This window comes from Mandrillus leucophaeus, unplaced genomic scaffold (genome assembly GCF_000951045.1).
Source record: "Mandrillus leucophaeus isolate KB7577 unplaced genomic scaffold, Mleu.le_1.0 Scaffold258, whole genome shotgun sequence".
NCBI lineage: Eukaryota > Metazoa > Chordata > Mammalia > Primates > Cercopithecidae > Mandrillus > Mandrillus leucophaeus.
Window position 1 is genome coordinate 3,103,517 of NW_012102676.1, and position 12,332 is coordinate 3,115,848.

Sequence of the window (12,332 nt, forward strand, 5' to 3'; positions counted from 1 at the left end):
CTCCACTCTGTTCCCATTGGCACTGCCATGACTAAACTCTATTTCAGTTCTTTTCTGGATAACTACATTAACCTTCCATTTGATCTTCATACCTCCTGTCTCTTATACACATCTGAAGAACAATCAGTTTCCTCTCTAGTCCAGTACTATTGCAACTGAATTATTCTCCCTGTTCAATGCCTTAAGCACATTGTTAGAAATATCAATTATCATAACACCAAGCAATGGCAATTTTTTTGTGGCTAAGTTACCAAAATTGAACATCTGTATCCAATATTACTACCATGATGCAGTTTAATGCTGAGGAGAAAGTCTTTCAGATCAGTGCTATGATGCTCCAAATAGCCAAGGTTATGGCTGAATCTAGAAATTGGGCCTTAATGGCCCAATTTCTTTAATAGAAGTTTCTTCTTCTAATAAGACAGTGTGAGCTTATTGGACTCCATTGATTAAACAAACAAACAAACAAAAATAATTATGCTCTCTGATGGTTAGTAAATGTCCCACATTCATTTTTTTCTAATCTTTCTTTTGGGTAAAATTGGTGTCTGGCATGTGGCAGGAATGCTGCCAGGTGCCACAGGGAGAAGACAGATGGCCATAATATGCCATTTCCCAATGCCACCCAAGGGACACAGAAAGCTGTTGTTGTCTCAGATAGAAGAGGGGTTAGCAAAATGTGTTTCCACAGGACTAAATATAGTGATGCTAAAAATAATAACATTTATTAAGCATGTATATGACATGCATAGCCTTATTTGGTATTTGTAGTGGTCTTTCAAAGTAGGTGCTATTGTTGTATTACTTTAGCAAATAAAGATTGAAGGTCAAAACTGAGATTCTTTGGTCAGGGTTTTATAGCTGCCAGTGACCAATCTGGGAAACAAATCCTTGCCTCATGTCCTGGGTCTATGTCCTTAACCCCATTACTACATGAAAAAAGGCCATATAGAAAATTTTAGTTGAAATATTACTCAGCAAGAAAAGTCAAGTCACAAGTTGTAAATATTCTCTAGCTAGGAAAAGAAGTGTTTTTGTATTGTTTTGTTATGTTTTTGTCTTCTATTTTCCATGTGCCCAAAGATTTGGAGATGCTCTAAGAAAAGATAAACAGTTACTGGTTTAAAATTGTGAGGATCATTTCTCTGTAGAAACATGGAGATAACAAAAATGCTTTTAAAATGTCTGTGACCTTGCCTGGCAACCAACTTAGAGCCACAAAAATATTTTGGAATGAAGAACACAATTTATATGTTTAAAGCGATTTCAAATCCAGGTATGAATATTTCCCATGCAATGTGGCCAAATAGTCCATCACTTTCAGGAATAAGTGTTCTCTTTTCCATACATATTTAAACTTCCTGTGAATTTCATTGGCAAGTAAACCTCTCAACCCCATTTTTGAAGGATTTTATTTTAAGTCTTCACAATGATTTCTCTGAATTTCATGTTAGATCAAAGACTTTAACATTAAACTTGGAAATTATCATTCCAGAAAATAATGGCTAGAATCATAAAAAAACTGGCACACGGATTTTAGAAAATTGTTATGTTTCATTGCTTTGCTTTTTTGGCAGTTATGGACCTGAAAAATTTAGCATGTACTTTATTCCCGCTGTCATATGGCTCAGCTACACACATGAATTCAAAATGGTTTCCATTATTAGAAGGAGACAATCTTATTCCAGAATCAAGCTAGGTAACTTTTAATGTTTCAGATAATTGCTAAATTAAGCTCTACTCACAGATATTTTATGGCATTAATTTTGCTCTGAAAACTCCATTCATTTTTAAGGTAGCTGAATAAATTCAGTGATAATAAACTCTTAAAGAGATGAAGCAAGGAGAAAATTTTTGGCTAGATACAGGGTGAATATTTAACAGGAAAAATGCTACCTGCTGAGGTATGTTTGAAGAACCATAATATTATTAAGCCCACCCTGGTGCAAAGCAATGAGAATTAATTAAAAAGAGAATGCATTTAAGCCAAATTTGATCAGTTGGTACATTATCAAAATTGAGGAATGTTAATATATATTCTAATTCAGAATTTTCACAGAATGATTTCTGAATGGTGGTACTTAGTATAATAAAGATATGCCAAAGAAAATTATTTCCACTTTTATCCATCTTTCAGCTATTGACCCAATAAATCATGATTTTAAATTAAAATTATTTCTTCCACCTTATGCCTCATAATTCTAGATTTAATTTTCAGTATTTGACTTAAGGGTCAAATTTGACTCAAGGGTCAGCAAATTATGGCCTGTGAGCCAAATCTGACCAGTTGCTTGTTTCTGTGTAGCCGGAGTTAAGAATGGTTTTCATATTTTTAAATGGCTGAAAATATCGAGAGAGGAGTAATGTTTCCTAATGTGAAAATTATATGGAATCAAAATTATAGCTTTTAGACATAGAGTTTATTGGAACATGGCAACATTAATTTATTTACATGTAGTCCAAAACTGCCTTTGCTGTATAAGGGCAGTGCTGAGTAGTTCAGAGACCACAAAGCCTAAATCATTTAATGTCTAATCCTTTACAGAACATGTTTGCCAACCCCTCAGGCAATATGAATGACTACTTAAATATCATTCAATATATCACTCTCAAATATAATAATTCTATATTTAGAATTAAGTTAAATAATTTAATAGCTTATATCACAGACATATAGACCATTGTACCAAACCGAGGCATGCGTCACCTTATTTGATGTAGTTTGAAGGTTTCACCCTAATTAATAGAAGAGTGCCTCATTAATAGGCACTCTGAGGATTGATTGGAAATGTTTATAAGATAGCACTTCTTTCAGTTTTTCTCCTACCTCTCCGACTGTTTGTATTCTCCTGCTGCACTCTTAAATGGCAGCATTCCCCAGTTACAAAGTCTAACATCTGCTATTCATACTTGCCACACTGGTCTTCAGTAATTTCTTCTCAATTGCTCACATTGTTATAAGATCACCAAACCCAAATCTATCTCAAGACCTGTTCTCCCTTCTGAACACCATATCCACAGACCCAAAAGATATTGAGCATCTCCTTCAGAATGTCACCCTCAACAGTGGGTTCACTGGATTTCTGGTTTTCACCCCTTCCTCGTTTTCACCCCTACCAAAAATGCTTCTCTTTCTATAAAAAGCATCACTACACACATTATGAAGACCAAAAACATGGAAATTGTAGTAAAATCTTCGTCTTTTTCCAGTGCCCCACACACCCACTCAATCATCATATCCTGTACTTCTGCCTCTGCAATATCTGTTAAATCTGCCTCCACTCTGTTCCCATTGGCACTGCCATGACTAAACTCTATTTCAGTTCTTTTCTGGATAACTACATTAACCTTCCATTTGATCTTCATACCTCTGGTATGGCACCAGCCCTTAACCTCTGCTGTCAGAGCGATGTGACTAAAACTCAGTTTTAATTCTGCCACCGTCCTTCCACCATGATCTAAATGGCATTTTTTTTTTTACGCTTATTGTACCTTGAGAATATCCCTAGCTAAAGCATATTACAATCTACCATCATATGTCCTCTATCATCATTATACTACAAACACCTCAGTTAAGTTTTAAAAAAAAAAAAAGTCTATTTAACTTGCAATCCTCCATACTAAAATAAGGTAGGCTGGTACCTAGTACATTACCAATAAAGGTAATTAAAATTGAGTAAGTTAGGATATTTGTTTTCGTGTGTTTTGGGGGTGTAGAAAAGGGAACTTTCATCCATTCATTTATTCAGTTGGTCAGTCAACAGATTCTTATTGGTGTTGCCCCTTAAGAAGAGAAGTACAATGACAAATAGTCTGGGGCTTCTCAAATTTAAAAGCACAGAGGAATCACCTGGGGTTCTTGTTAGAAAGCAGAATCTGAATCAGAAGATCTGGGGTGGGCCCGGGGAGTCTGCATTTTTAACAGTGATGTCAGTGTTCCTAGCCTGTGGATCACATATGGAGAACTAAAACACTAGAGTGCAGGAGAATCACCTGCAGAGGGATTTTTAAAAAGTATTTAAAAGTTAGTACCAAAATAGTATATGCACATGTAACAAAAAAAAAGCAGAATGTACAGACTTGCAAGAAAAATAGCCGTCCTGTGTCCTTTTTTCTGTGTCAACAGATCTTCTCATCAGATGCTACCACTTTGATTCTTGGACTATTTCTTCTGATCGTTTACTCCATATCTGGAAATACGCTTTGCTGTTACTTTTTTATGCATTAGTTTTAGGTATACTCTACTTACTTAGTGCTATAGAAAGGTGGTTTCTAACACTCTTACATTACTGTGTTTAACTCTATTACTAATAGTTAACATTTACTGAGTGCTTTTTTTGTACCAGGTAACAGTCTAAGCATTTCGTGTACATTGATTCATTTAGTCCTTACAACAAACCAATGAGACACCATATTAAAAGCTCTACAGCATTGATGAAGGAAATGAATCGTAGTAACTTGCTCATAGCCCCTAGATAGGAAATGGTGGGCCCAGGCAGCCATTAAACTGTTCTGCTTCTGAGAAGTATATAATAATTGTATTTAAATCAATAAAAAATATATAATCATTGAGACTATAAAAATGTTGTCAACTGCAGAACCAAGTCCTGACCCACCATCACGTTTTCTTTCCTGTAAAGCTTTAGAATTTTTTTTCTTCTCTTTGCAAAGTGATCCTTATAATAGTTCTCATTTTTCTTAAAAAAAAAAAGACAAAACTCTACCATATCAATTTATCTATTATCCACACTCCTTTTGTTTATATGCCAGAAGTCCTTCCCTTTAGGTTTCTGTCTAGTTCTCTTGCAAATCTGTCTTCCTGGATCTGACTTGAATCCTTTGTTTTTTGACTCTCTTTCTTAACTCACTCATTTACTTCGCTGGAGAACACCCCAAATACATTTTAAAGGATATATAAGAGGAAAATTCTCTAAATACTTTTGTGACTGAAAAGGTCTTCATTCTACCCTTGCAGTTAATCAATACATTGACTAAGTATAGAGTTCTCAGATAAAATTAACTTTTCCTCTGGGGTTTGAAGGTGTTTCTTCATTGTCTTCTAGCACTAATGTTTTTGAAAAGCCTGATGCCATGCTGATTTTTATTTTTCTGTAAGTGACCTATTTTTTTTTCTCTCTGAGGACATTTAGAATCTTCTTTTTATCCCTGCACTTTGAAATTTTACAATAATGTGTGATTTAAGCTGGGCAGGACAGGGATAGAAATTTGATTGGCAAAAAAGAGAGGGAATGCTCTCTAGGGCAATAACTAGCACAAAGGTGCAGAGGTGGGAATTAGCAAGGAGGTCCTAGGAGATTTGAGAGTCAACTATCAAACCCAGCTCTTGCATTTACCCACTTGAGTGATGTTATGCAGGTAGCAGAAACCTTTTAAGTCTCTTTGTCCTCCAGTGTAAAGTAAGGATGTTGACAGCTACCTCCCATAACCTCAATGACATAAGGTACAGTATAATCTAATGCTGACTTATTGAGAGAAAATCTGGTATAAATCATTTTCAATCTACAGAGTTAAGTGCATTCTGGTGTCTTAACTATATGACTATCAATTCCCTAGTTCATAATATAACAAAAATAAGATGAAGTCAGATATCCATGGAGTTTGAGGCTGGGTTAGCCTTTGTTAGGAGGCCAAAATTAGATATTATAAAAGTAAAATTATTTTTAAAATAATTTCAACAGCAGGTATAAGAATTCCTTAAAGAAAATAAACCCACCTCTGTTCTAAACTTATCAGAATGCTTCAGTAAATGATTATGGAAAGGATGTTGAGCAGTTGTTCAAATAACAAAAGAAAGAGAAACTAAACTTATCAGAATGCTTCAGTAAATGATTATGGAAAGGATGTTGAACAGTTGTTGAGATAACAAAAGAAAGAGAAATGCTACTTTTCATAATAAAGGGTTTGGAAATATTTGATGTTGGAAGACAGGGAAGCAAGAAAGAAATCACCAATGAGCTGAACCAAGTACTGTCTGGGAAACTAATCAGGGAAGACCCATTTCTCTTCCCTCTGATTTTAGTTGTGCTGAAGAAAGTCTTTGAAGAGAATACAAATACCTGGGGAATAAACATTATTTGCTATGTGCTGTGAGATATAAATACCCTCTTCTATCCCTTTTATGAAATTCTACTTCAGTTTTACACTCTTCTCTAATAATACTTTTTTTATGGGAGTGGACTTTGAGGGCAACTCAAAGAAGTGAATGAAATAGGTGGCACCTGAATAACGTGTAAAACACCTAGCAAGAAGCTTGGCACACAGTAAGAGCCAGATCAATATTATTTTTTATTCTGGTTGTTATTCTTAACATTACAACTATGAGGTGGAAATATCACAACTATCAAACTACTCAACCTTAACAATGTAATAGAAATAAGAAGATGAAGACTATGCTTTGTAATCTTTGATTCTCTTACTGGTTTCTATATGTGCATCCTTATTTCATATTGAATAATTATAAAAGTGAAACTGAACCCACATTTTTGATATTTATATTCTTAGAAGTGGCCAGTCTTAATTTGAAATAGGAAGACAGAAGTAGAAATAGTCACGGGCAGTAGAAGAACCTTTCTCTGCCACTGTTGCTTTTCTAAAAGGGTACATGATAAGGAGAATGAAGAGTTTTATAGGAGGCCACCATTCTGTATCTGATAGTATTTACCTTGCATGTTGTAAGCAATGCTACTCCACCTTCACGGAGCCATTCCAGTTTCTAGGAGTCCCATCACCACTGTTTATGAGTGCCCAGTATTCTCTTTCAAATAATAATGTCAGAGTCTCTTAGAAACTAAATAACCAAAATCATGTTGCAAAATGCCTTGTTCATACCCAGTGCCCCAAAAATATTTGATGTATCAAGGAATAACTGAGAAGTAATTACCTGACTCTTAATAGAAGGAAGCATTCAAAGAGAAGCCACTTGGTTCATGTCCTTAGATTGCTGAAACTTAATATATTCTAAGGTTTTGGGGGATAAAATTTTTACTCATTGTTATTTCTCTAGTGGGTAGAAAATTAAGAATAATAATAAAACAAGAATGTTCAATGTATACAAAACAGGCATCAGAGTCATAATTATAGGCCTTGTCAACCCCCATTAACCAGAATTTTGCCACATGAGCAACCTGAGTCTGCAGGTTCACTTGAGTCTCTGCAGCTTCCTAGAGCCTACACCTGGAATTTCTGTGACTGTGACACCGACAATCCATGTGGCTTGGAATTATTCTCATCTTTAGTAGAGTGATTTTGCTTCTGCCCAAATATACTAAGACATGTAACTATCCAGTGAAATCAGCCATGTGAAAAGCCAGGATTCATAATAGACATTTATTGAATGCTAGTTTCCTCCATGTGGTCTCCCCTAACAAAGAAGAAAATAAAACCAATTGGTTCTCGTTTCCATAAACAACAGACAAAAAGGATGTGGATTTCATTTTTTGCAGAAATAAACTTAAATTAAATAAACAGTTGTGTACTTTGACTACAGAAATGATTAAACAACCAAGAAGACAGGTTACCTATAATTTTTAAAATAGTACTGGCCATTATTCTGATGAGTGACTGGAAACTCGAACTTGTGTTTTCATTACTCACATAGATGAAAGGCCCCATTGTATCAAGAGCACTGAATGAGATACTGTGCTATTTTTCAAAGGCATAAAATCATGTAATTCCTTTTTTAAAAAAAAAAAAGGTTTTCAATATAAGAATAGTCATAATCAAACAAAATTTATATGCCCCCTCAGAAAAAAACACAAAGAAGCTAAATCTTATAGCTAATAATTATATGACATTTTTGCTATGCTTTGTCATAAATTGATACTAACTTATATATATAAATGGCTAGAAAGATAGAATTCTTTCATCGTCTTAACAACTATTTGGAAATAATGATCCAATTTCCCAAAATGCCCTAATACTATTATGCCCTGTAAAGCATTTAGTCCAGAAATTATGAACCAGAAATCTCAACCTTCTTACTTTAGGTCTTAATGTTCTATTTGAATCTAAGGTTATCATGTAAGTAATATGTGATAACTGCTTTCCCAGTACTCATTTAAAAATGACATTTGTGCATAAAATGATTCATTTTCATTTTCAATGTTAAAAAATAGTGCCTTTCTGCTAAGCCTCCCATTTCAGCATCTGTGACACTATTCAGTGTGTTTGTTCAATTTACCTTTCCTGCTAGACTATAATTTCTTGGGGGCAGAAGTTGTATATTGTCTATTTATTCAAAGTTCCTGATACAGTGTCTGAAGCATAGTAGGGGCTGAACAAATTTTGTGAAATGAATAAATGATGAATGATGCAGTATTAGATCCTGTCTACAGCTAGAATTTCGGAGGAGTTTAAAACTCAATGACATAAGGTACAGTATAATCTAATGCTGACTTATTGAGAGAAAATCTGGTATAGATCATTTTCAATCTACAGAGTTAAGTGCATTCTGGTGTCTTAACTATATGACTATCAATTCCCTAGTTCATAATATAACAAAAATAAGATGAAGTCAGATATCCATGGAGTTTGAGGCTGGGTTAGCCTTAGTGGCCTTTTACAGGTGCAATTTATTTTTGCAGGAAAAAGAACACTGAATCCTTCCAGAATAACCTGATTCTAGCAGACTTAAATAAAGTTGTTCATTCTTTCAAGGTTTTTCACATACTTCTGTCTTTCTAGACTGTGAAGTAAATTTCCATTTCCCAAAAGCCCCACTGCAGATTTTAATGATCCTGTCCACGTGATATACATTTTTTGTTTCATTGCTATTAGTGAATGACAAGTGAAGGATATTCATTTTAACTTGAAAATGTCAGGTATGCACTTTAAGAGATATATTTTTTGCAGCTTTTAATGAGGTGGTGTTTCTTTTTGAAAGAAATACTCATCTCTGATGCGAATGCTGTGCAGGTGACAACTGATATTTAATAAGCGATGGTTCTTGTATTAGTTGCAGTTCGCTAAAGAAAATGTCTCAGATTGCTTTTGAAAAACTCTTAGCGTCACTAGCCCAAAGGCAAGATGTGACCTTTTTATTACATAATGAGAATCATTTATTATCTTACAATGTATCTTAAAGTCACAGACAAAATGCCACTTTGATAATTGCTTTCAATTAGCTTTGAGCATAGCATATATTCATAAAATGTCTTCTCTAATTTAGAGTTGAATTAGAGAAAATTGCAGACGTAATCTACTTTAAGGTTGTCTCATTTAAGGTGATTCGTAGTTTTATATCAAAGAAATCAAAACGAGTAGCTTTAGAACAGTCTCTCAAAGTGTTTTAAGCAGGCTTTTCAATATTTGATTCTATTCTATTACCAATTAATTAACAAATTAGAAAGCTAGTTCATCATTTCTGACCTTTTATGCATGTTAACTTTTAACTTTCATTTCTAATGACTGTTTTGAAATTAAGCCTTGCAGTTCATGTTGAAAGACAGAAACACTCTGATTAGCAAGATAAATAAGGCTTGCTTTGATACCAAGTACATCTTGATATTGGGCTATAACTAGGACTCTGGAAACTATAATGGTGCATTCTTTCCTGACTTCAATAAATAATACATAACCAATGGTCAAGAAATAATACTAGATAATCATGTAACCTAAGTAAGCAGTTCTAGAATATTACTACAAGTGAGGATAGAGGTAACACAATATTTAAAATGTGACTTCAGATAATTTTTAAAATTATTATCCTGAGCATTGGGATAGTATTTAAGTCCATATCTCTATCTCCTTTAAAAATATTTTTGAAATAATAGAAACTCTGAAATTACATTTTACACTTGTGGTGTTTCAGTCACTCATGAAATATTATTAACTTTAACAGAGACTCACACAAATTGGTATTGTATCTGGAGATTACTCTACTCTCTCTCTCTCTTTTTTTTCTAGATAAAAATTACACACAAGAACCAAGCTCCGATGCTGATGGGCCCTCCTCCAAAAACCGGGTTATTCTGCTCCCTCGTCAAAAGGACAAGAAACCGAAGCAAGGAATAATCTTGTATTGTTTCATTCTTAGAAATTGAATTAGCATAATTGGGCCATGGAACACATATGCTGGAAATCTGAACCATTTCAAGTCTCCTGCTCATACACAATCATGGAAGTTGTTTAACAGGTTTTGTTACTAAGCTAATGTAAAGTTCAGCTATTAGAAAATTTATTGTCTCAGTTTATATAGGCATCTTTGCATGAAGAAAGCAGCTTACCTGAAGTGATACTGCATATTTTTGTTGCATGCATTCCCATAGATTTTTACATCTCCCACCCATCTCTTCCCCAATTTCCATTTACTAACCTGTAAGAAAAACCTGTGAAACATGAAAAAGGAAATACCATGGGAAATGTGATTCTCAGTGTGATTCCAATGATTACGAAGCACTAATCAGTAACGCTACAATGATCATAACTGCAGACTGCTATACGTTTCCCTTTTAGAATCAGTGTATCAATGACCTATGACTTGAGGAGAAATTTTAATTCAAAGATTTTATTAAATAGTTGACTACAATACCTTGCTATATATGCATAGTTTTTCTTCAACATCTTAACTCTTCTGAGCGGAAATAAAAATATCAGGTATAAAGTTTTCTTGTGCTGAAAAATAGAACGCGGTTTTTATTTTGCTTAGCTTTCTTTTTAATTCCAGAAATAAGTGAAAATATGTTACTTGACAGTCAAGTGTGGTAATATGGCAAGCCTTGTTCCTTTCTGCATGAGAATCTAGGAGAGAATTCATAACCACACCAATAACCAAATAGATATTTTAAACTACGTGCCTAATCAATGTGTTTCCCACCAAAGATTCAGAAAAAGATGCTTGAGAGAAATGGATTAATGCATAATTAATTAAGCATTGTGGAACAAATTTATAGTTCCTGTGATTAATTTTGTGATGACTAAGATGCTGGAAAGAGAGTGAGTTACCCATTAATTATGATTAAAATTCTCACCTTTCACAGACAGACAATAAGCCAGACAACACAATGAAAGCTCAATAGATGATTTCTTGCTTTTTTTAGTCATTTATAAATATAGATGTAATTTTTCATGGATCAGTTAAGTACACTTGAAGGAAGTAAATGATTGTATCAGTTTATTTCTAGTATAAATTGGTACCTGTAATAATACTGAGCTCTTGGAAGGGAATCATGCATGCAATTAGCTCCCTCCTCCTCACCTACTCCACTCCCATCTTTATGACATTTCAAATGTTTATTTGGAAACAACAGCCTAGATCACTGTTGAAGGTGTTCATGGCATAGCTGGAGTCTCTGATTGTTTTAAAAAATCATGGAACAGTACTTTTCTTTTAGTGTTTCATTAAGCGTATGTTGTAAAATGAAATGCTTTTGAGCAGTCTTGTAATATTGTTCATTCATATTGACCTGCATCTCATCATTGCATGTTTTATGTTTTCAAACATGCCATAAGGAAAATGAGTGCTTGAACTGCATGATTTATTAGTTTCTCTCCACTCTGCATTAAAGTGCTAATGATTTATCAGTTCTATTTTGTTATTGATTCATTCATCTTTGAATAACAAATAGCATTTAGTGATTCTGTTGAACACAATCCTGTGCATGGATTTATGGATTTCAAGTGAAATTGCTATAATTTTAGTTCTTTGGTTTGAAAACTCAACTGAATGCTGTTATATCAAATAGCTGCTCTCAAGCACTGTGCTATAATGGAAGATTACGTACAAAGTGTATTCTTTTAGTGTTCCTGGAACATTGGATGGTAAATATCAGTCAACAATAAGCTTAATTACTTTAAAAATAAAAGCTTTTGAATAAAATTAAGACATAATTTAGCATTCCCAGGAAAATTATGATTACAATTGCAAATTTAGTACAGCAATCACTTGCCCTGGTATAATAAAAAATTGTTTGGCAGAACAGTAATCTAGACCAAAAGAAATCTCAAAACAGTAACAAGTACATTACCGACATAATGTTACACAACACACACATTGATTTTTTGTATCTATGGTTACAGGTAATAAATATTTTCACATGAATTGACAAAATTTTCTACAATGGGCAGGCAGGCTTTGTGTCAAAAACATATTTTGAAGCCACAAATTATTTTATGTTCGCTACAACATACAATTACTTCTTGGCTACCTTTTATAGTATATAGTTTGAAGGCAGCAACAGTTTGTGAATCATTCTTAACAATCTGTGCAGTAGAAAGCTGTTGGATAGACAGTGGGATGAGACAAATTAAACAACCTGCCTATAAGATTTCAATAATTGAAATAATGGGATGCAGCTTCACTTCAATGTAGCTGT

General features: G+C 34.0%; 1 protein-coding gene across 1 annotated transcript in view; it reads left to right on the forward strand.

Annotated features, from left to right (window-relative positions):
• The window catches only part of DGKB (diacylglycerol kinase, beta 90kDa), a 773,008-nt gene extending 760,791 nt beyond the window's left edge, over positions 1-12,217 (forward strand). The window contains exons 25-26 of the mRNA XM_011983975.1: positions 7,126-7,255; positions 9,925-12,217. Coding sequence (XP_011839365.1) covers positions 7,126-7,255; positions 9,925-10,032 — 238 coding nt within the window. The 3' untranslated portion in view covers positions 10,033-12,217. The remainder of the gene's footprint in view (positions 1-7,125; positions 7,256-9,924) is intronic.
• The last annotated feature ends 115 nt before the right edge of the window (positions 12,218-12,332 follow it).